This window comes from Danio aesculapii, chromosome 11 (assembly GCF_903798145.1).
Source record: "Danio aesculapii chromosome 11, fDanAes4.1, whole genome shotgun sequence".
NCBI classification, from domain to species: domain Eukaryota; kingdom Metazoa; phylum Chordata; class Actinopteri; order Cypriniformes; family Danionidae; genus Danio; species Danio aesculapii.
Window position 1 is genome coordinate 29,799,438 of NC_079445.1, and position 24,511 is coordinate 29,823,948.

General features: G+C 37.7%; 1 protein-coding gene across 1 annotated transcript in view; it reads right to left on the reverse strand.

Annotated features, from left to right (window-relative positions):
• arhgef10la (Rho guanine nucleotide exchange factor (GEF) 10-like a) overlaps positions 1–24,511 on the reverse strand; it is a 248,459-nt gene that overhangs the window by 75,768 nt on the left and 148,180 nt on the right. The window contains exon 21 of the mRNA XM_056467799.1: positions 12,451–12,572. Within this exon, the coding sequence (XP_056323774.1) occupies positions 12,451–12,572 (122 nt within the window). The remainder of the gene's footprint in view (positions 1–12,450; positions 12,573–24,511) is intronic.

A 24,511-nucleotide genomic window follows, 5' to 3' on the forward strand; every position in this document is an offset into this window, starting at 1 on the left:
TTGTTTTTCAATGTAAACGCACTTTAAAGGATGTGTGTGACCATCTCACATCTTTTGAAGCACTGTGCACGTGAGCACCACGTTTTTTAGCAGCATCAAATTGAAAGATCTTCAACTCTCACACACAATATAGCTCATCACTGTCAGGTCCAAAAGCAGCGGACCAATGAGAAGAGCTTAGAAATGGCGCAACCATTGAAAGCTTCTGTTTGTAATAGAAAGTTGGCAAAACAACTGTTTTATTTATTGTTGTATCATTATGGCTTTGTCCAGATATCATGAGCTACATGATATCTTCAAGTGCTTATCATAACATACGGTACTGTTTATTTTTTTCTAATGGGTCCGTTGTTGTTGTATTACATTACGTTCATAATACTGCAACACTTGGACCTCGCACTACCCAGCGTATTGCATTTTTAGAAGCAAAGATGCGTTCTGTGTGAAAGAACCCTTATACCTGCAAAGCCAGGAAGAAGAAACATTTTTGAACAACTCAGATGTGATTCCCATGACTATAGTCATTGTGATCAGTGTTTGGAAAGCTACCAAGCAGACCACTTCCAATCATTTTCGAAAACTGATATCAAATCAGATCTATAGATGGATCACAATTATGACCTATTTTGGATAAAATGGTAAATTTAAAAAAAGAAATCACAATTGCAGTCCTGTATAAAATAAGATTTCGTACATCATTGCATTACACAGATTAAAAAAAAATAATCCTCATTTTCCCCCTTTTCCCGTATTAATCCCAAAAAAAGGAAACAGCCAAAACTGATACCTTCAAAAAAAGAAAAAAAAAGAAAGACAAAATCCTTTTTTTCCAGCTTGTCTTCCCACACTTCAAAGCACCTGGTATGAAGTCTCCACGGTACTGAAACACTCAAATAAAAGTCATCTTCTCTCCATCCTAATGCTTCATCGGGAAACAGATTTGCTTTCTTTCGCTTCCCACGATACGTCTTTATGCTTCTCACTACTTTTAGCACAGAAGCTTCTACAGCAGAAGCAGATATTTAGTGGAGGATTTTTTTTGCGTTTTAAGGGATAGTCAAGCTTCCAAAGCATCCATGTGAAGGCTACCAGGTTGGAAAACTCCATTAAACCAAACTTTAAAACTTGGGGAACACACAATCCTGTATTACACTTTGAAGCTGAAAACTGAACTTATACAGTTCATGGCCAATATTGCAAGCCCTTAGGTTATTTAAAAACTAAACTATTCAACAACAAACATGTTATTTTGATACATCTTATTGTAGATTAACTTGACTAAATATTTGAGTCTATAGAGTGGAGGAACTATGACGTCAATTTGTATGCAAAAACCCGGAAGCGAGTTAGCATTTTAGCAGTTCCGGTTCCCTTGTCCCAAAGTCAATGGGTTTTTTAATGGGATTTCAGTTAAATCACTTAAATAAGTTTCGTGGCAAACACAACTTCAATATACTTTCACGTTTTATTCTACGACATAAAACACATCAGTTACATCACACTCTTGAGTTTTAAAATCGGTTACGCTTCTTTAAAAAGGCTGTTGCTATCAAGTTGCTAAATGGGACTACAGGCGGTCATCGAGCTGAACTCGTCTGGAGCGCAGCTCGCTTGTGTTTCGGACATTTGGATTTCTCTGTTATTTAAGTATATTCATAAATAGTATATTATAGTTTGTAGTATTTTTCTAATTGGGAATTCATATTGTGTGTAGATAATGCCTTTCACTTGTAAAGACAGATTAATTTGTTGATCTTTTATTTTAATTAAACAATATTATTGGACCAGTGTAGCCTGTCTCTTTCCTGCTCTCAGTAATCCAAATGTGTCAATGAATGTGTAAAAATACATACATATTAACTCGTCGGTTTTTTTCTTGATCTGAACACATTTAACTCTGTCATAACTGCAGTATTTACACTCCTCCTTAAAATGTATAGCAGATGTGACTGTATGGGCTACTTTTCGCTGTACTTCGTGGCATAAAAAAATACTGAATGTTGTTCTGTGTCCATGATGAAACATGCAGGCATTTGATGGACTTGCTCCTTGCGCCTCATTTCTGTCATCTGTTATGGTAAGCGGGCTGTGTGCACGCCAGTGATACACTTATTTAAATGTGTCTTATGATAATACTATGTAGGCACATTTATACATAAAGTTTTAAAACTTTTACAACAACCGTAAAGCAAAACAGATGTATTTCCCACGTATAAACGATCCAACAGGCACGTAGGTCTATGTGTATTTGCATATTTATTTGTTTATAATCCATAGCATGGATTATAATATAATAAACAGAGAGATTAACTCTGTCATGGACATTATTTAAAAAAAACAAGATAGAAAAGTTGTTCGTAGCAGGGTGGTGCTGACGTCACAGGCGAGCGCCCCCAAAGGACTGTAGTTCATTTATAGCCTATTGTTAGTTTTTCAGTTCTTGCGTTTGCATTTAAGATCCAAACGTGCTAAAAGTTGTATTTTCGTGTGAGGATTATCCGGCTGGACAAAACGTGTAAGTGTAATGAACAGTGTTTGAACACAGAGCTTATTATTTGCAATCTTCGAAAAGCCTATGGGAAGATCCTATGGGGATTTTATTAAGGGAACCAGTTTTATGCTAGCAGCCGATTAGCCTACAAGGTGACGTCATAGTTCCCCCACTCTATTAATTCTGCATGTGAATGTCGAAAAGTGCCAACAAAATGAAGGATGCAAGCATAAAGATCTATAATCTGACTGGCCAAGATAAAATAATATGTCTAAAATTGAGTTTTAAAAAGTCATGTGCAACCAAACAGCATGCTAGTTCACTTTGTATTGCATTTCAGGAACAATGGGTACATGTTTGTGTGGTATTACAGGATTTTTGCAAGGCTCAGAAGTGGGTCAGATATTGCCTGGTGGACTGGTTAGGGGTTGGACAAAGAGACCCCACTGATCCGCGTCAGAAGTGAAAGACCTGATAACCGTTATCTCCTCCGCCTAACAAGTCCACCCACCAGGCTTTTACAAAAACAGCAGGACTGTGTGTGTGCAGATCAGTTGTTCATGGTGCGAAGTTACAGATCTTCTATTTTATTACCGGAGATGAGCGAGTCCCCCAGCGGCTTTTCGCTTTTGATCTTGGTCTTCAAGTGCCCCCTTTCTAATCCCTGCACCAATGAATGTTCTGCCAGCCGCATCAGTTGCCAAACCCCAAAAGTAAGATGTTTTGGAAGCCTTGGCAATGGCCAGCACAGTGGTTGTGGCAGATGAAGAGAAGGCTGGATAAATGCTGACAGTAAGGCTATAAAGCGCCTCTGTCAGGAAGACTTAAAGTCACTCACTTGAAATCCATCCCACCTCCTCATGACCAACCACTTTAAAAAAAAAAAAAAAGGGATGTCTATCCATAACAACAGCAAGTTACATATTACAAAATGCCGTTCATATACAGTATGTCTGATTAGGGCAACCCAGGTTCATTCTGAAAACATACCTCTGTATACATTTCTGGAGACAGTCAAATACGTCCCAGCAGCTCCGTTTTTTTTTTTTGTTTTTGTTTTTTTCTGTTTTTGTTTTCACAAATCCACGAGAGGCTGCTGTGTTTGCTTTTTAAGATCTCAAATTTATCTCATCAGTGCCATTTACACCTGTTGTTCTTGCGTAAATCCACCAGAGGCCACTGCCGACTGACTGTTTGACTGACTGAATGACCGATCGACTGTTCCACCCTTTCCCTTCCCTAAACCCAACCAATAGTATTTTAAAAAGCACATACTGACCCGCCCACCTACTTTCCTAAACCCAACCGACAAATTTAAAAAGCAATTCAGAAAAAGAAAAGCCCTCGTCTGATTTTTACCACATTTTATCACATCTCACTCTGTTATTTACTTGGTCATTTTATATTTGGCTTCTGTTTTTGTCTTACCCGCTTTCTGGAACTGTTCTTCACCGAACTCGAACTCTGTCATCATGGCCATCTTCTCTCTGTGTCTCAAGTCCACAGACATACATGGTGATCTAACTGGAAAAACTGGTGACAGCCGGAAAGCTGTCCATATGGAGGTAAGCGGTCAGCTGGTAAGTGCGAAAAGGAATGGTGTTATACTGCCCCATAACTATCGTGTAAAAAAAATTACAAGCAGCCATACGTACTTCTGGCTACATAATTCACGATCTCCAGAAATGTATATAGGGCTACATTTTCAGAATGAACCTATGTTGGATTATGGGCATATGCTCTTCCCCAAACTGAGCATAACTCAATAAAAAAATGAAACTATACCATAATTTGCATTCATTCTAATATAATGAAATCTTAAAAGGTCAAGTAAATTAATTAAACATTAAAAATTCATGTATTACTGTTTTTAAACTACTTTCATGACCTTTCCAAGGCTGGAAATCTCACATTTATCAAAAACAATACCACATACCTACAGTTAGAAATACTTTTTAAAGACTAAAAATATACTTATACTGACACTTTCACACCAGTTATTTCAAATTATCTTTACCTGTCACTATATATATATATATATATATATATATATATATATATATATATATATATATATATATATATATATATATATATATATATATACACACACACACACACACACACACCCCATAACTGTGTTACAACAAAACTATGCACAGATCTTTTAAGCTTTTATCAATCTTCATGAATTTTTCATGCCTGGAAAGCACAACTTTAAATGTACAGCAACTTTCAGCATAAAGCAATTTGCCTTAACCTATATAACAGTTCTTGTTAAAGGTGACTAAAACACTGCAGTAGATTTTTACAAAGCAATAGCCCCCAAGAGTTTGAGCCTAGAAAAAACTTAACACAATTTAACAAGAAAAAAAACCTCTTGAGCAGCTGTGCAAAGCAATGATGTGGAAAAAGTATACCGTCGATCTGTTAGTCAGAGCTCCAAGCTGTTGCAGAAAACGCATGATCAAGCCATTTCACCAACAGCCTTGACTTCACATCTATTGGGCTGCAATAAGCCTAATTTAATGCAGCCTGACTGATTTATTCTCAGGTGTCCCACAGTCATTAACGTAATTGCTTGATCATTTTATAACACCCTCAATTGGTGACTGTAGTGCTTTGGCACCTAAACTTTACCCTATTCAGGGCTAAGTCTCCAAACTTCGTTAGCTCTTAAAATCTAGCCCGAAATATCATCTTCCAGACAGTTAAATTGATTTCATTCCTTTTTGACTGACTCTGAAGCCATTTTAGTCTGTCTCTTACCCGAGTTCGCCATTTGATATATGAGGAGCTTGCTGCTCTTAACAGCTCCTATTGATCCGCAAGCTCCCTCTCCTACTAGTGTGACTGGAAAGCTTTCATGTCACCTTGTAATTCCACAATCCTGGCAATGTTCCCATAGGATCATCCCGTGGTCAGAATCTGTCTGTGGAGCTTCTTTCTTTAGGACATTAATTGCATTGATTTAAAAAAAATGAGCGCAGGTTATACGGCAGTGACTAAAGCCTCATGCACACCAGGAAATGTATCACTCTTTCTTTTTGCAAGTGTATTTGGATATGTTTTTTCAACATTTATGCCCTAGCAATTTTCACTACCAGCTGAGTGAGTGTGCAAAATCACTCCCTGCCATTAGATTGCGCTTAATGAAAACAGAAATACCTCAGTATACAAGGTGGCGCTCTGCAACTCGCTTGTTGGACAGATGAAGTCACACTCATGCTCAGGTGTGACACTGGTCGGTACATGCCCTATGACAATATTCTTGTGGGGCCTGTCGCAAAGTGAATTTGTGTGTGTGTGTTGGGGGGTTGGGGGGGGGGGGGGGGCTGAAGGATTTTTGCAGACGAAAGATAAGAGCCGGTCTGGAGGTGGGTGAAGGGGGTGGGGGGTCCAGGGTGGTTGGGTTGGGGGGGTTGTGGGTGTTTGGGATTGATTGGGCCCCCTAATAGTAACTCTGGGGGCCCCAAAATGGCATGGGCCCTAGGAATCGTCCTAACTTTGCGCCCCTAGCGGCGCCCATGCTCACGCTTTTTCCTTGTGTATTTCCTTTGCAGGTCTGTTTAACCTTTCAAACTACAACACAAAGCAAAATCACTCCTTGCCATTAGATGCCACTTAATGAAAACAGAAATACCCCTGTACACAAAATGGCACTGTGCAACACGCTTGTTGGACAGATGAAGTCACACTAACGCTCAGGTGTGCCACTGGTCGGTACGGGCCCTATGACAACATTCTTGTGGGGGGTCTGGCGTAGACGAAAGTGAAATTGGGTGTGGGGGGGGTGGTTGAAGAATTTTTGCAGAAGAAAGGTAAGAGCAGGTCCGGAGGCGGGTGAAGGGGGTGGGGGTCTGGGGTGGTTGGGTTGGGGGGGTTGTGGGTGTTTGGGATTGATTGAGCCCCCTAATAGTAACACTGGGGGCCCCAAAAGACGTGGGTGCTTAAAATCGTCCTAACTTTCGCCCCCCTAGCGGCGCCCATGCTCACGCTTTTTCCTTGTGTATTTCTTTTCCAGTTCTGTTTAACCTTCCAAACTACAACACAAAAACCTGGTCAAAAGCAGGTGAAAGCCATGAAAGAAAATGAAGTGAAATTAAACTTACCATTGAATCATATTTGATTGTATTTAATATTTGCAAATCCAAGTCCAACAAACTGTGTTTTACTGTAAGTTCAGCCCCTCAAGGCATGTGAACAAATGGACCAATATCATTGGCTGGCATTTGTTTCCATTAGCAGTAGGGGTGTAATGGATCACAGTTGATCAGTGATCCGTACAGATCACAATTCACGGTTTGGAATGTACGTGACCCACGAATTAATTAACTTTTTTGAACTTGTAGGTTAATCCAACATTTATAACAATTGCAGAGATCGCCTCCCGCGTCATTCAAATCACATGTATAAAAGCATTTTGGCTTCCCCGTAAAATATAATGCCGGGAAAAGTTGTGGTGGGACCTAAATGCTTTCTTCGTCTATTAATAAAGGTGTTTTCTGTCACTGTTTGTTTAGCCTGCATTAATGCATTCAGTGTAAAGCTTCATGATTAAACATTAAAAGATCGGGATCTCAATTCAAATCCACGTAACATGAATGATAAATGATAATAATGATTTGCATATGTTTATTAATCCTTCTAGGCGCTGCAATGAAATCTGCAATTGATCGAGAGAGATTCAGTTTGTACACTTTTTCAGTTCATTACAAACAATTAAATAACACAGAAGAACTGGGAGAACAGTTCATAGTTCAGATATAAACACTGATGTTTATAGTAAAGATTAAAATCACCATTTAATGGAACTTGACACTGGTGAATTTTACATTGTGTAACCAACAGGTGGCGACAAACAACCATCAAAATTGTGTCACTGAATAGGTTTTCAGAAATGATCCACCTACAGTATAATGAAACATGGAGTTCTATGTTTGAATTGATCATATTTCGTATTGAATACTTTTCTTTTTTCAGCTGGTTCTTTCTTGATTTTTATTTGTAATAAATGACAGGTTCTAAGTTCTGTTTGTTAAAAACCAATGTTTTTTTTGCACTAATATTTTTGTATAAATGAAAAGCAAATTACATTTGTCACCTCCTTTTATTGCTGATCCAAAAAATGGTCCGATCTGTGAATCAAAAAAACATAGTGTGATCCGACCCGTGAGGTTTGTGATCTATTACACCCCTAATTAGCAGTTATACTTATCCAAATTAAAGGGATATAAACACTTAAAACATGCTGTGTGCGCTACATAATACATGAGTTTTTTTTTTTAAATTGAATTAGTGAAATTAGCTAATGCAATGCATAAAAAAGAGTGAGGCAATTTTATTATTATTTAATGCTTTGTGTTGTTTTGTGCATCAGTGTGCACATGTAAAAGAGGCCAGCTAGCCTCCTTGCTAGAGCAACCGACTCCCATGCAGAGAGTCGCGGGATCGACCTAACTTGGAGCGGGTTGGGTGGTGTAGGACCGGCGGTGTTACATTGGCGTTGTGACCTGGATGGGAGTGAGGTTTAGGGATGCGAGCGTAACAGAGGCCAGCTAGTGAAGTGCTTTGCAGGTAAACCTCACTCCTCTGACCTCTAAAAAGTCAGAAGATGCTGGAGGCCATGGTCTTTAGCCTTCTTGTTAGAGCAACTGACTCCCGTGGAGAGATTCGCCGGTTCGATCCCAGCTCAAAGGCAGGTTTGGGTGGTGTAGGACCGGCAGGGTTGCACACACTCAAATTAGTGCCACTTGGTCAGGAATGGCAAGTTAAATATTTGTGATAAATGCACACAATTAATTAATAAACTGTCACGTCTACTGTAGTGCCATCTTGTGGTCTTTTGGGTACTAGTTATGTTTTGGTTTTTGTTCCTGTTTTGTAGTTGTCCATGTGATCTTTACTTGTTTCCAGCTGTCTGTCATTGTCTAATCAGTTTTGTCTTTTTATAAGCGCTGTTATGTTGTGTTTAATTTGACTTTGGATTTTTGCTGTTTGCCTTGTTTGCTGGTGTACTCTGTTTGCATAATTCTGTTTTGTTCTGTCTGGCTCTTACCTGTAGTCAGGTGAGAGCCAGATTGTAGTCGGTTGTAGTTCACCGACTCATCGTTTTGGTTTGTTTGTTGGTTCACTTTGATTCACATTTTGATTATGTTTTTGAGTTCTTGTTTAAATGTTGTTTGATTCACCTTGTGTTTACCGTTTTGTACTTTTTGTCTCTGGCCTGTCTGTTTGTTGTTTTTTATTTAAACTTAAATTGCTGCACTTGGATATATCTTGTATATTTGTACATAAGCCCATCGTGACATAAACGATCCTAAAATGAACAGAATGCTCTAGCATGCTTCATTTATGTTTACATAGCTGTGCGCCTTACTGCTCTGCTCCCGGTGTGAATACCGGTTGTTAATATGCACGCCGATAAAATGTGCGCCACTTATGCACTGTGAAACCGGAGTAACCAGAGTAACTTTTATGCAGAGGTCTCGGTACGCAGAGAGTTTCGCAAGTCGAGAAAACTAAAGTTATAATTTGTTGATGTCCTTATTCTGACTAAGAATGGCTATGAAGCAGAAAGGAGGGATAATGAGTCAGGGAGGTAAGACTTATTAATTCTCAGCCATGAGTCGGGTCTAAGACAACAGATACTTACAATTTTTTATTCTTTAGAATTGTCATTAATATTCATGCAAAATATTTCTTAAGTGATCTTAGCATTTTCCAGTTATATTTAGGATTGATTTCTGTTTTTTATTTAAAATAATAATTGTATAATAATTCAAATATATGTTTTTGGGCAGTGGGGGCATGGCCATTATGTCTAGCAATGCCCCAGAGGTTAATTTAATGAGCTACATGATGATATAATGACTTTGCGGCAAAAAAGGCAAGAAAGGTCCAGATGTTGTGAAATATTAGCAACATTTCAGTTTGTTTGTATGCAGTCTGAATTGTTTATTTGAAATAATTACGTGTTCCAATGGAAAATAATTACATGTGTTCCAATGACAAACCATGGTTCACTGTAAAACTCAGACAGCTACGTCAGGCCAAGGAGGTTGCTTACAGGAATGGGGATAGGGCCTTGTATAAGCAGGCCAAATACACACTGGAAAAGGAGATCAGAGTCGCAAAAAGGAACTATTCTGAGAAACTAAGGAGTCAGTTCTCTTCCAGCGACTCAGCATCTGTGTGGAAAAGTCTGAAAAACATCACGAACTACAAGACACCATCCCCCAGCACTGTAGACAATGAACGACTTGCAAACGACCTGAATGAGTTTTACTGCCGGTTTGAGAAAACCCCCCACACCCACTCTGAACTGCTCTTCACGCCACCATTAACACCTCCACCACCCCCCGCCTCCCTCATACCTGCCCTACAGTTTGACGAAGATGAGGTGCGCCAGGTCTTCCGGAAACAGAAGAGGAAAAAAGCACCAGGCCCAGATTTTATAACACCAGCCTGTTTAAAATCCTGTGCTAACCAACTGGCCCCCATCTTCACCCTGATCTTCAGTCAAGTGCCCTCCTGCCTCAAACGCTCCACCATCATCCCCATCCCAAAGAAACCCAGACTTACCGGACTAAATGACTACAGACCAGTGGCACTAACATCTGTGGTCATGAAGTCCTTTGAAAAACTGGTGCTGGCCCACCTGAAGGACATCACTGAACCCTCACTGGACTCTCTTCAGTTTGCCTACAGAGCAAACAGGTCTGTGGATGATGCAGTAAATATGGGACTGCATTATGCTCTGCAACACCTAGACAGACCAGGGACCTATGTGAGGATCTTGTTTGTTGACTTCAGCTCGGCGTTTAACACCATCATCCCAAAACTTCTCCTGCCCAAATTAACTCAGCTCTCTGTGCCCACCTCTGTCTGTCAGTGGATCAACAGCTTCCTAACGGACAGGCAGCAGCTGGTGAAGCTGGGAAAATTCTCATCTAGCATCCGCACAATCAGCACTGGCGCCCCCCAGGGGTGTGTCCTCTCCCCACTGCTCTTCTCCCTGTACACGAATGACTGCACTTCAAAAGACTCCTCTGTGAAGCTCTTGAAGTTTGCAGACGACACCACACTTATCGGCCTCATTCAGGACGGTGACGAGTCTGCTTACAGACAGGAGGTTAAGGAGTTGGCTGTCTGGTGTAGCCACAACAACCTGGAGCTCAACACGCTCAAAACAGTGGAGATGATAGTGGACTTCAGGAGAAACCCCCCTGCTCTCCCCCCACTGAGCATCATGGACAGCATTGTGGCAGCAGTGGAGTCATTCAGGTTCCTGGGCACCACCATCTCTCAGGACCTGAAGTGGGACACTCACATTGACTCCATTGTCAAAAAAGCTCAACAGAGGATGTACTTTCTTCGTCAGCTGAGGAAGTTTAACCTCCCAAAGGAGCTGCTGAAACAGTTCTACACCTCCATCATTGAATCAGTCATCTGCACATCAATAACTGTCTGGTTTAGCTCAGCTACTAAATACGACCTCCAAAGACTACGTCGAATAGTTCGGACTGCTGAGCGAATCACTGGTACAACCCTTCCTACTCCCCAAGAACTGTACTTATCCAGAGCGAGCAGGAGGGCTGCCAAAATCACTCTGGACCCCTCACACCCAGCACACTGCCTCTTTGAACTTTTACCTTCTGGTCGACGCTACAGAGCACTGCGCACCAGAACATCCCGACACAGAAACAGTTTCTTCCCTCAGGCAATCCATCTCATGAACACTTGATGATAATAATTGTGGAATCAACATCACTACTTGCTATACACTTTTATACACATATACACTTATTTAACAACACACTTTACATGCCAATTTGCACATAACAGTTGCACATATAACGTTGTATATAGTAATAAACATGTACATACACTTGTCAATCTGTATATTTGCACTCACTACTTACTTCTATTTTTTAAAATATATTTATTATCTGTTTTTTGTCCTGTCTCTGTAATCCTGTTGCACTGTAGAAGCTCTGTCACGAAAACAAATTCCTAGTATGTGTGAACATACCTGGCAATAAAGCTCTTTCTGATTCTGATTCTGATTCTGATGGAAGTAATAAAAAGTCAACCACACAGTTTCTTTATGGTTCTAGTTTTTTTTTTCTTTCGAGGGGGAAAGGGGTGGTTGTATATGGTGTGATCGCCCAAGGTGCCATTTAAACTAGAACTGACACTGACATTGAGAATAGATTTTAAAGTATTATTACTTGTCTATAAATCACTAAATTACCTAGGACCCCAATACATTACAGATATGCTCACTAAATACAAAACTAACAGATCACTCAGGTCACTAGGATCAAGTAAATTAGAAATTCCAAGAAATCATTCAAAGCAGGGTGAATCAGCCTTCAGCTACTAAGCACTCTCTGCTGGAATCAGCTTCCAGAAATGATCAGATGTGCTCCAACATTAGCCACATTCAAAAACTTAAAAACACATCTGTTTAGCTGTACCTTTACTGAATGAGCACTGTGCTACATCTGACAGATCACACTATTTTGTCTTTCTTTTTCATTCCTTTTAACAAATTTTAATCCATTTTTATCTGTTTTTAATCCTTTTTAATTGTTTTTATTTTATTTCTTTTATTCTTGTTTATGTAAAGGACTTTGAATTACCATTGTGTATGAAATGTGCAATATTAATAAACTTGCCTTGCCTTGTCTTGCCTTCAGTTCATCAAACTGCTTTGTTTCAGATATTCAGAAGGTTCCATCAAGAATAAAAAAGTATTGTTTTCCTTCAGACTCAAATATTATAATATGAACACCAATTGAACCAGGACAATTGAACTAAACAAACCAAGGAAACCAAACTACTGTACGAACAGAGCCTTAAAGGACATTTAAATTCATTTTCCACTTTAACAGCTGTTTCTAAACAGTTTTTGGATCGCAAAACAACCATTTTTGTGATTGGAAGTTGCTCACCTTCCATTCCTGGGCTTTTGAGGTGAAAACAGGCATGCGGCAGGCCAGCAGTGGACACCAAAATGGAGCTTTTGTCTTGCCATCATCCTCTGCAGAGAACCAGCCTGGTGTGTTTTCGTCTCCTGCAAGAAATTAGGTTATATTTGGCTTAGTTTCTAATTCATTCATTTCACCGCAGCAGATCATGCGGAGCGACATCACATGGTACATATATCTAATTATACAAACTGAAGTATGGCAGTAGTTAAGACGTCTGAGGCTTCCGGTGCTCACTCTCTGAAGATATTTTCAGTATTGCAGACTAATGAGCCTTCGTAAGCCTCAGTCCTGCAGCAGGTGTCCGTCTCAGCATGTGAAGCAGCAACCTCCAGGTTTCAATTAATGAAGTCTAAATTCTGGAGGCGTGAGCCACCTAGGTCTTTCTTCACAGCCACTTTGACAGGTGTTTACATTTGCCAGACACAATACGTGCCTGCCAGCAACCCCTCTCTATTAAAGCAATTCAGTAATTACCTATCATGGTCATCTTACGCTTGCATAAAAATGTTGTGTTTTTCTGGTCCCCTGCGTCTTCGAGAGTGCATCAGCTCAAAATTAGCCCCAGAAACCATGAAGACAGGCTACAAACAAAAGCAGTCAGATTGGACTCAGCTCATTTGCTTTCACTGTGTGAAAGGTACATGGCGTGGTTTGATGGCCGATGTACCATAGCGGTATCAACACGCAAGTCAGAGCGGGAGACTTAAGGGCCAATTAGTTTGAGTTTATGGCTTGCTGTTTCTCAAGGGCTTCAGGAGGATTTCTTTCCAATTTCATTGAAGACGTGCAAATGGCCGGAGCGCCACATCTCTATGTGCTTTGTGGTCAATACTTTTTTAAGGAGAGTTTATACTTTGGTTTTACTTTCATTGTCTCTCATTTGATGGTGGTCCAGGCTTACTAAAATCAATGGCAGTCTTCAGAAATTCGGACATCGAAAATTCTACTTCTCAGAAAGACTTTTTAACCAATAAATACAGTAAGGCTGTGGATAAATTTTTAAGATAATTGCACACACCTCGTGCAATTACCTCAATGCTTTTAAGTCCAGAAAAGAGAATTATTAATCTCATAGTTTTAAACAAAGTTGATCCCACTGCTGTGATAAAGATTTGCCTTATTTATACAGGTTTAAAAAGTAATTACATTTTTCGAACATATTTTAGAGAGAATTATTACTTTGCTGAAAAAAAAAAAAAAATTCCATGTGGTGCTTATGCAATTACGATCACTACAAACATAATGAGCCCTGTCATACACCTGGTGCAATAAGGTGCAAGACGTGTTTGGCATGATTTGTTGCTAATTTCAGAAAAGCACAACCCTAATTTTCATGTTTTGCGACACACAGTTTAAATAGCAAATCCATTTGTGGCACTTTGTGGACTGATGGGTCTATAAAGGAGGTGTGTTAAGGCACATTGTTGGCACTTTGCTATTTTGAGGAACTGAAATATTGACTATTGACCAACTAAGAGCTTGTCTAAAGTCCAGTGCAGAGCGTGTTAGACCTATGTAGGTCCAAAATGCGCACACATTGCTTAGTACACACAGCATGCACAGCAAGAGACAAATATCTTTACAAATGAAAAAAAAATTAAAGGATTAAAATATTACAAAAATGATCATTTTCTACATAAATATAAAAACTACCTCCATGCCTCCATCTAGGGGTGGCTTTTTTCAGTTTATTCATGACTATTTGCATTATATAATGTTATTATTACAAGTAGTAGTATTTATCACATGCATATTTATATTTGTTTTAACAAAACAAGTTTAGATTTGTCTACCTGTCGAGTTTTGGAGATGTATGCGTCACTATATGGGGCATAAGAATAGGTTGTGTTTGGATATAATTTTTTTACCACACTTCGTTATTATTGTTCATTTATTCGTTTGCTGAAAATTAGAACTTAATTTAGAAATAGTTTTGAAACAAATCTTTGTGCTTAACAAACGAAATTATATATGTAGGCATATGCGTACAACACCTTTTCCTTATCCTCGAAAGTAAAGGAGTAAAGTAAAGAGTAAAAGTAAAGTAAAAAGAAAGTGAAGAGGCCGAATGGAGGAGGCTCATTTTTTATCCTTGCACAAATGGTCGGTTTAACTGTTTTCTTGCTAGTGAAGCAGTCAGTTTTTCCACTTACAAAGTCCGCCATGTAAATAGCAAATGCAACATGGCGTGATGCAACTGACACTTAAAGAGAATGGGAGATGAGACTCTGATTGGTTTAATGCGAGTTATGTTCAAAACACACCCATAACTCATTAAGAAAATAAGCACAACCATGTTAGACCATGCCAACTTTTGCTCAATGCACTTCAGACTTTGTGCCTAGATCATTAAAATAGAGCCCAATATTTTCGCATTATCTGTATTTGATTAATAAAGATAATGATATTCAATATCGAACTGAAATCACATATACATTGCATACTATATTAGAGGCTTTTTAAAAAAGCAGAACCAACTGCAAATTCATAAATGTAAGACAGACAGACAGACAGACATGATAGATAGACAGACAGACAGACAGACAAACAGATTGACTGATTGATTGATTGATTGATTGTGCATACAGGTCTGTTCGTATTCCTAACTATAAAGTTAAGTTTCGACAATATGGAAAAACACAGTATACAAACAATGTATTAAACTAGTTCGCCAAATAATGTTTAAAATGCAAACAGAATCCAAGACAGACTGTGGTCTTAAAGGACAGTGCGTTCTCATTGTTCACATTCATTTCTGCTTCAGTGGATCGTACAGAGTAGCTGGGATCAAGGTTTGGCTGGTTACCTTTAGCAGTTAGCCCCAATGGACCATATCATAACTGCACCAAGCGTTTCATCATATTTTTGATATATCAGCTAAAACATTAGCCAAAGAGCACACTTATTACTTCGCATAGAAGTTCTTTATCCCGAAAGGCACCTTTCTCTTCAATGGTGCGATCTTGCAAATAAAAGCCAGACCCTTAAGGGAGTCAGGCAGACATAATATAAGAAATGCCCTGACTTATTTAGTCATTTAAAAGCTGAGTCTTTACAGATATTACCTGCTTTTCTTCTGACACGCTGGTTTATATTTTCACAGCAGAGTGAAGCGTGAAAGCGAATTTTACGAACTAACAAACTGTCTAATCCTTCCACCCACAATGCCTTTTTTTCTCCATGCGCAATCAGCATCAAATTCTTTATATTGCCTCATTAAGTGAAACAGTTCTGCTATGATCTCATCTCAATCTGCCCTTTGGATGGATGATTGAGGAGCGTAGTTCACATCCAAATCACTGTAATTGAATTCTAGCTGTCACTCAGACCTGTTTGTGGGTCATTTGGGTTCACTGTTTACCTGCCTCGCATTCTGTGACCCTTAAGATAGTTATTAAATTAGCTAATGAAATGTGCACTTTGTTGATTTGTTTATCAGAAAAGGTCACTATTCCCATTTCAGACACTTTTAGACATGAGTATATACCCATGTTTGTCTGCACTTATCAAACTCTCAGGAAATAAATGGACTATATTTTAAAGAATAGAAGCTTTTTAGACATCTGAAATGTGACCCTGGTCCAAATAAATCTTTATTATGTTGCTAGAGTACATTTAATGGGCTAAAATGCATAATGACAATGCCAAAATCATTAGAATAGTACTGATTAGTAATATGCACCGCTAAGTTTATCCTCTCCTAACAAAACATATAGCATGCTTTAAGGTAATGTTTTGTGGTCCAGGGTCGCAAATGTGTTGTCAGTTACATTCTAAAGTGACTTACATTTAACTGATGGCAAACAAAACATGCACACACATTTCAATTTGCATTAGAACTCATTTATTTTAGAATTACAATTGCTTTTTTTTATTCTGAACACTTTTGAAATGTAGTTGACGTGACTAATATACATTTTTATTTATTTTTTTATAGTTTGTTTCTATTTAATCTTATTGTATCCATTTGAAATGTTCTTTTTCTTTTGCTGTTGAACTGAATGGTAAAATGCTATGACATTTGGAACACAGATTAAGGACAATGTTAGAATTAACCACAACAATTTTGCTAATAGTGTTAATACAACTTTTCAATAATAAAGGGATTTTATAGTCCAACTCTTGTTCTTATATTCCTTAATTGATTTGATTGCACCCTATGACTTTTTTCAGCCATTTTAAATAGTAAAAAGCATATTTTTCTTAAGATCTTTTGTGAGATTTTTTTGGATCACCATTAGACCATATTGAATAAACAGTAAAACAAAAACACATGGAATTCGAGTTTGTTTGTCAAACCCTACAAAATATTAAAGAGCCCTTATTATGGGTTTTTGAGAATGACCTTTCATGCAGTGGGCAACACAGCTCTAAGTGAATGAAAACATCCAGCTGAGGTTCAAAACTGAAAGTGCACCTTGTTTAAAAATATCATTTTTTTTTAAAAAAGATTCGATTCAGAGTTATTTAAATGATTCGTCGTTCATCTGGATCTTTTGCCTGTTTGTATCTACATCTACACGAAACTATACCAAATATGAAGTGCTGGATTCAGTAAAACGTGAACGTGCCTTTCCCTACAAAGCAGAGTGCGGGTGTGTGTGGGACTGATCATGACTAAAGTTGAGTGATTCATTCTGGTGAGTAATGCAATAATCTGCCCTGCAATGTGGGAGTTGTTGGCTGTTTGTTAAATGAAGGATCTAAAGACTATTGATGGGCCTTTGTCAGAGCTTGACAGAAACTTTATCAGTACATAGTACAATTTCTTCCTTCATTTCACAAGTGTAAGTAAGTGCGTTCAAAATGGTTACCTCCTTGTTTTCTCTAGATTGCAAAATATGTATTTAATTATGTTTTATTACTTGTAACCGCTCCGCGCTGCTTGTAGTGTAACTGGTTTACTCTTTATATTCACATATCAACAAATGAATTGCTGAACGAATCATGTATGGGAATCATTGGGATAATTAGGTAAAAATAAATGCATATTATAAGGCAATGAACGTGTTTTTTGACTTCGCATGCAAATCAGCCTGTTGTTAGAGACCCCCACAACCAAAATATGACCTTTTATAATGCATACTATGGGCTCTTTAAGAGCTCGCCAAGCCATATGAGGCTATTTCACCAAATTATAAAATGATTATTAGACGCCAAAACTACAAAACACGCTCAAACAGCCATTTTCATTTCTCCAATCAATGCATTATTAAAAAGATGCACACAAATATTCAGGAAAATGCATAAAACACTGGCTTTCATTAGTTTTCCAGCACACACTTTAGCATTGACATTCAGCCCTTTGAAATATATTAATAATGCACAATAATTGATGTTTCACTCTCAATAAATGCTGCGATGGCAAGTGAGATGAGGCAATAACACTGTTGAAGCCTGTCTTATGCCCTGTGCATAGCAAAGGGCCAGTACTGCTAATGACTCAGGCATAATGCATTCTGCCCGCGTAAGCTCCCAATACCCTGGCTAACACAATGTGAGGAACATGCCAGAACTCGGCGGCCAAACACACTCTCTTCACTCCTCATTAACAATGCAGCAACCATTGTTCTATTCATGTTGCGTTGTAAAAAAACTCAAGCCGCTTAGCAAAGGATAAGCAAACAAGTGTGCACCTCATCAGGGAGGCTGGGGTTTAACCAGGGGTTGCTCATTGATAGCCGCTGTCAGTGCATGAGAGAAAGAGAGACAATGGGAAAAGCAGAATGTGAGACTGAAGGTGAGAGAATGATGGACAGGAGAGAGGATTTGTGCTCGGGGCTAACGGGTATCTCTAGCAGACACGCACTGGATGAGAAACTGGGATAAAATAAAAGTTAAATGTATTTGGAAGACATCTGCATATAGGCAAAGAGCTCACACACATGCACTAAAGCTGTCTGATGAAAGTAAAGGAATGATAAGTATTGGGACTGTCAATTTGTCGAGCACAAATTATGCTGGAAGTTTTATAGGCTTTGCTATTAAACAAAAGTCCTGGGTTCAATACAAGAGAAGCTTAGCTAGCAGCATCAACTGCATAATGTCAATTACTGCAGAAAATAATTTGGCCGGCGCTGTTTGTTGTATTGTTTTTTAGTATAGAACATTTAGAGTAAGACGTTTGCAATGGATTACGGTGCCTGGACAGTTTTAAGGAAAAAAAAATAAAGCTTGTGTTTTTATTAAAGCCCGCATGAAAAGGAAGAAAAAGAAATATATATAGCTTTCTGTAAAATAAAAGTCTGACAGATATATTTCAATATGAAATGGCATACTTCTGAGCCTCTTAAAATAAACAAATTAAATTATCATCTTAGATTTTATTACATTTCAAATTATTCAAAACGTTTTGCAGACAAATTGGTAAAACCCAAGTGGTTTAAGGGATGGGATTGAAGTATAGAGATTTGAAAATGACAACTGATTTGTATTTTGGTGCTGTGCTGTGATACTTTTAATATATCCTCAGAATTTGTTGTTGTTAAATATGGAATAGTTCACCCAAATTACTGACTCTTCACTTGCCACAAACCACTTTGAGATTCTTTTTTTCTGTTGAAAACAAAATTATTTGTTTTGAAAAATGCTGAAAACCTGTAACCATTGATGTCGATTGTTACAGGTTTCTAATAATCTTTTAAAAAAATTGTATGTCGTGTTAAACAGAATAAAGAAACTCAAAAAGGTTTGCAACCACTTGAAGATGAGTAAATAATGAGTATACTGTCATTTTTGGGTGAACTATCCATTTAACTACTGTAACACTAAATAACATTTTATTGCATCTTCTATAAATCCTGCTAAAAAAATATTGTAGATTTCCAAATTTATTCTTATTTAATAATATTCTAATAAATAGGAAAAAGTTTGGTCTGTATTGTTACATTTATTGGTTTGATGCTTGAAAACTACTTTTCAACTTTGACCATACATGCTGCCTAAGTGCCTAATTTTTATTTTTTATCAAATTAACATCTCTAATCATCTTAACTTACATCAGTCAAACTGCCTAAAAATATTAATTTTAACTTTGTATAGCTAAAAATCTTTAGTTAAAACCTGATCAACACATGCATACACACACGTGTATATACTGTGTGGTGTACAAGGACTCTCCATTTATGCAATAAATTTAATATACACTACCTGACAAAAGTCTTGCCGTCGATCCCAGGTGTAAGAGCAAAAAAATAATAACTTGATTTCTTGTTGATCATTTGGAAAAGTGGCAGAAGGTCTGCAGAAGACTTATTGGAACCTGCGTGGACCCAAGATTCTCAAATCATGATTCTCGAATCATGATTTGGGGTTACATTCAGCATAGGGGCATGCTAGAGATCTGCAAAGTTGATGATAACATCAACAGTCTGAGGTATCAAGACATTTGTGCTACCCATTACATTACACACCACAGGAGAGGGAAAATTCCTCAGCAAGATAGCACTCCTTCTCATACTTCAGCCTCCACATTAAAGTTCCTAAAAGCAAAGAAGGCCAAGGTGCTCCAGGATTGGCCAGTCCAGTCACCAGTAGTCAACAATATTGAGCATGCCTGGGGTAAAATGGAGGAGGCATTGAAGATGAATCCAAAGAATCTTGATGAACTCTGTGAGTCCTGCAAGAACACTTTCTTTGCCATTCCAGATGACTTTATTAATAAGTTATTTGAGTCATTGCAGAGATGTATGGGTGCAGTCGTCCAAGCTCATGGGAGTCATACACAATATTAATTCTTTTTCCACAGCACCATGACTTTATATTACTGTACATTATTTCTGCTAAATGACAAGACATCATTTTAAATTGTTTTGAATTATTAGGACACAATGCATGTCCTCTTAATCCACCTTAATAACGAAAATCTAGTCAATGTCACTATAAAAATGTGTCCTTATAAACCAAATAAACAAACACACATACACACAAACTAAAACTTAAAACAATTATTTAATAATATAAAACTTTTGAAGTAGTTTAAAGTATTTGCATGTCATAGCTTCTCTCTGGAGCGATGTTATGCACTTAGACCTGCATGTTAGGAATGTACAGTGCCATTCTTAAGGTCTGCACGACCACCTAAATGCAGCGCCCAAACTATTAGTGCCCTTGTATTGCATTTTTTTACTCAAACATTCAAATTGCTCAGCATGAATGCATAATTGAAGTCATTCATCCGAAAGCTCAGCAAATGCCACAAAGAGAGTGAGAGAGAATGTGAATAGCAGAACCTCCAGCCTTGCTGTGCATTACATACTCGGATGCTTTTATCAGAGGTTTGCTGCCTTGACTCTTTTAGAAAGGTGCACGAACCATAGGAGCACGAACAGGCGTTTCTATTCAACACACAATGCACATACACATTTTTTTTAATTAACAACTATGTACTACAAAACAATACGGCGAGCTTCATCTAACTTGTTTGTCAGTTGCAATAATAGCTGGTAACCACTTGCGGACCTCACAGTTTTAGCAGAAGGAGCTTAGCAAATACACAGAAGCATAGCATAATAGGGATTTAATTTTAATTATGCTTTGGCATTATCGACTAACAGCGGTGGGCTTGAAATCTACTGCGATGATTCATTACAAAGAAGGCCAATCTATAAGACGAAAAGCAGCAAAGATATAGTCGAATCAAAAGACTTCACAGGATGTTGCTCGACACTTCAAGGATCAATGTGGTGCCGCACAACTGTTTATTGAATTCCTATTAATATTTACAAAGCATAAGAAAAGTGCACATCTTGTTGTAAGAATGCATGACAGATTTGCCTAAAGCAGTTATTCATTCACATCGGAAGGAAATGTTTTCATTAATAATAAAATACAAATAAAATTAGTATTTTTAAAATTAAAAATAGGATTAAATGCTGTATTGTAAATTATTTATTTATGAATATTTCTAAATAATATCATAATATCTATAATAATAATAATAGCCATAATATTTTTGATATCATAATAAATTTGTCAGAATCACCAGAGATCTAACCCTCATAGATCGCTGGAGAACATGTCAACTGACTGTCAACTGACTGACCCACCCTCCTCCTTCCCTAAACCCAATCAATAGTGTTTTCAAAAGCACAGATTGACCCTCTCAACTTATAAGCGCTCGTCTGATTTTTACCGAGTTTTCAGAATTTACCACATTCTCACCCTGTTATTTACTTGTTTATTTTATTTTTTTAGCTTCTGTTTTTTGTCTTACCCGCTTTCTGAAACCTTTCTTCGCTAGACTCGATCTCCATCGTCATGGTCAAGTACACTAAGCGTCTCAAGTCTGCCAACGTACATGGTGAGCTACTGGACAAACTGGTAACAGCAGGAAAGCGGTCCACACAAGCGGTCTGCTGGCAAGCACGAAAAGGAACGGTGTCATACCGCCCCGTAGAGTTCATTTTAAAGACGAAATGCAGCCATAGGTACTTCTGGCTACATAATTCATGATCTCCAGAAATGTATATAGGGCCACATTTTCAGAATGAACCTGTGTTGTTTCAAACACTCACATCACATCACCTGAAATCAGCCTTGAGACTGAAGCCACTGACAGTGAAGCCTATGTCTCACCATGCGCATGATCATCCTCTCATTCAGTATTCACCTGCTTTTGCTCACACGAACACAGTTATTATTGTCATCTCTCACGCTGACCAATAAATAAGGCCAATCCTTATTGTTGAGCTCTGCTTTTTAGGAAAACTACAGTTTACAAATTATCCTCAACCAGCCAAAGTGGCTAACTGACTGTCTAACACGCCACAGCTGAAGGCTTCTTTCTTGCACGGAACGAACCTGCTGCTACACTGAGAAAAATTATTCAAAGATGATTCCTTGGATTTACTCAATTTTTTTACATTAAGTGGTTGTAAACAATTTATTTGGGCTGAATGTAAACAAACAAATTAAGTTGAACATTGCTAAATTCAATGCATGCAATACTTTTTTCAGTGTAGTTTAAAGTTCCGAGCTTATACACTGAAAAAGGTGTTGCATGCAAAACTGTTGCAAACAATTTATTTGTGTTGAATTTAAACAAATTAAATTGAGCAATGTTCAACTTAATTTGTTTGTTTAAATTCAGCCTAAATAAATTGTTTACAACCACTTAACATAAAAAAATTAAGTAAATCCAAGGAATCAACTTTGAATAATTTTTTTTCAGTGTTCCGAGGCTGATGTGCATACACACTGGATTAACTATAGCAGCAGGCCGTTCACATGTCGCGTCTTTTCTGCGCGCAAGTTCATTATTTCCAGACACACCGAGCAGAAAACATCTCATGCCGTATCGGTGAGAGTTGTGCGTGGCTTTCAGTGCAGTGTATGCAAAAGATATGTTAGACGAATTATTACAAATTATTAAAATTATTATGTATGAACGCAGATGATACCAACAGTTCATTTAAATACTTGCATCATATAAAGCTTAAGTTTACATTAGACGTGATAACAGTGAAACCATGATTATTCTTCAGACTATAAAATCGTACAACCAAAATCTATAATTGTTGCATCCATAATTGTCATGCTGTTCAAACCATACCATGTAAATGTGTCTGAATGTAGAAGAAGCCTACATTATCAATGCACCGCTTTTGTTGTGCTTTGAAATACATTTAAATATGTTTGTATAAAATGCCTATTGTATTGATATTATGTAGTTTTAAAATAACAATATATTAACATTTTAATGTAGAAAAATACAATGTAGGTGTCTTAAGGAGCAAAATAACAACATATGGGCTCTTATATGCTGTTGTGTCATCACTCATATTGCAAAAGAGATGCTTTTCATGAACTGGTCCCCATGACAAACTAATTGAATAGCCCTGCCATAGAGCAAAACAGACAGCAAAACTGGATAATGCAAGCTTTCGAGCTTATCTGGGTTCTGTTGCACGGTTGTGCTCCATGTATTTATTTAACTAAAACCGGTTATTTACAACTGTTTATTAAGTTAAAGGTTTGATACTGATTAGAACTATTATAGAAATATTCTGAGGTCTTTAAAGTCTTAAAAAGGTATTGAAGTTATCTTTATGATTCCTACATATACCCTGTAAAAATTTAGCTCTGACTAACCTCCAACTTGAATGCTGCTAATGTTATTATTAATGTTATTTCATATGAAGAATAAAAATAAATACCTCACTAAATATAATATAAAATAGAATCAAATATTATAAAAAATGTAATAAAAAGAATCTCACCGCGAGCAAATTAACTCCTGCAACTGTATTTTTCATACTTTTGTTTCAGTTCAGTTCTTTGCTTTTTTCAAAACGTCAGTGTTTTTCTTCAAATTACTGTTAGGCTTTTAAAAACATTTGTTTAAAACATTAACTGCCCAGATTCACTGTATTTCGTGTGTTTTCATTTCATTTTTTTTGTTTTTTTGTTTTGTTTTTTGCATGTGCGTATGAAATATTGTGCACGCATAGCAGTAACAAAAATAGAAAAAGGTAATATTAACATGAGCTATGTTAAAAAGTATTGCAGCAGACCATTCTTTAAGCTTCGTCTTGACCTCATCTAAAACAATAGAGTTGCTGCTTTGTGGTTTGTTGATTGGATATTTGTGTTAAATTATTAGTTAACTCTATTCTGATTACTAACTCTCATGTTGTTCCAAGACCTTCGTTCATCTTCAGAACACAAATTAAAATATTTTAGAAATCTGAGAGCTCTCTCTTTCACTGTATATAGACAGCAAGAGTCATGAGATGTGTAAAGTCCAGAATCGAACCAAAAACATGGCCAAAACATTCCATGTGACTTCAGTGTGATCATACAACACTCCAATTTAAAAGTTTATAAATCAGTTATTAGACAATTATACGACAATTTAGCTTACCCAATTCACCATGCGAACACGGGGAGAACATGCAAACTCCACGCAGTATCTTGCTGTGGGGCGATTTTGCTACCCACTGCGCCACAGTGCTGCCTTAAGTGGATTCAACATAAAATAATTAAGTTGTGCCAAAAGCAACTTAAGAATTGTGTTGTTTCA